At 65.0% G+C, this 203-nt stretch overlaps 1 protein-coding gene across 1 annotated transcript in view; it reads left to right on the top strand.

The window, feature by feature from the left end:
• Positions 1–18: 18 nt before the first annotated feature.
• Positions 19–203, top strand: part of ELL2 (elongation factor, RNA polymerase II, 2) — a 41,794-nt gene continuing 41,609 nt past the window's right edge. The window contains exon 1 of the mRNA XM_010568764.1: positions 19–147. Within this exon, the coding sequence (XP_010567066.1) occupies positions 19–147 (129 nt within the window). The remainder of the gene's footprint in view (positions 148–203) is intronic.

Genomic DNA, 203 nt, shown 5'->3' with positions numbered 1-203 from the left:
TGGGAAGGGGGTCGTAAGATGGCGGAGCTGCAGAATGAGGAGCGCTACAGAGTGTCCTGCCGGAAAGAAGGGCAGAATGTCACGGTGATGCACGTCAAGCTGACCGAGACCGCCCTGCGAGCGCTGGAGAGGTACCAGGGCTGCAAGGTGAGAGGGGGCGGGCGTGGGGTTCTGCGGGTTTACAGCGGGGGGCAAGGGGGGGG

The sequence above is a fragment of the Haliaeetus leucocephalus genome, unplaced genomic scaffold (assembly GCF_000737465.1).
Source record: "Haliaeetus leucocephalus isolate CR32 unplaced genomic scaffold, Haliaeetus_leucocephalus-4.0 Scaffold255, whole genome shotgun sequence".
Lineage (NCBI taxonomy): Eukaryota > Metazoa > Chordata > Aves > Accipitriformes > Accipitridae > Haliaeetus > Haliaeetus leucocephalus.
Note: the sequence above shows the minus strand (reverse complement) of the source record. Positions and strands in the feature narration are given on the sequence as shown.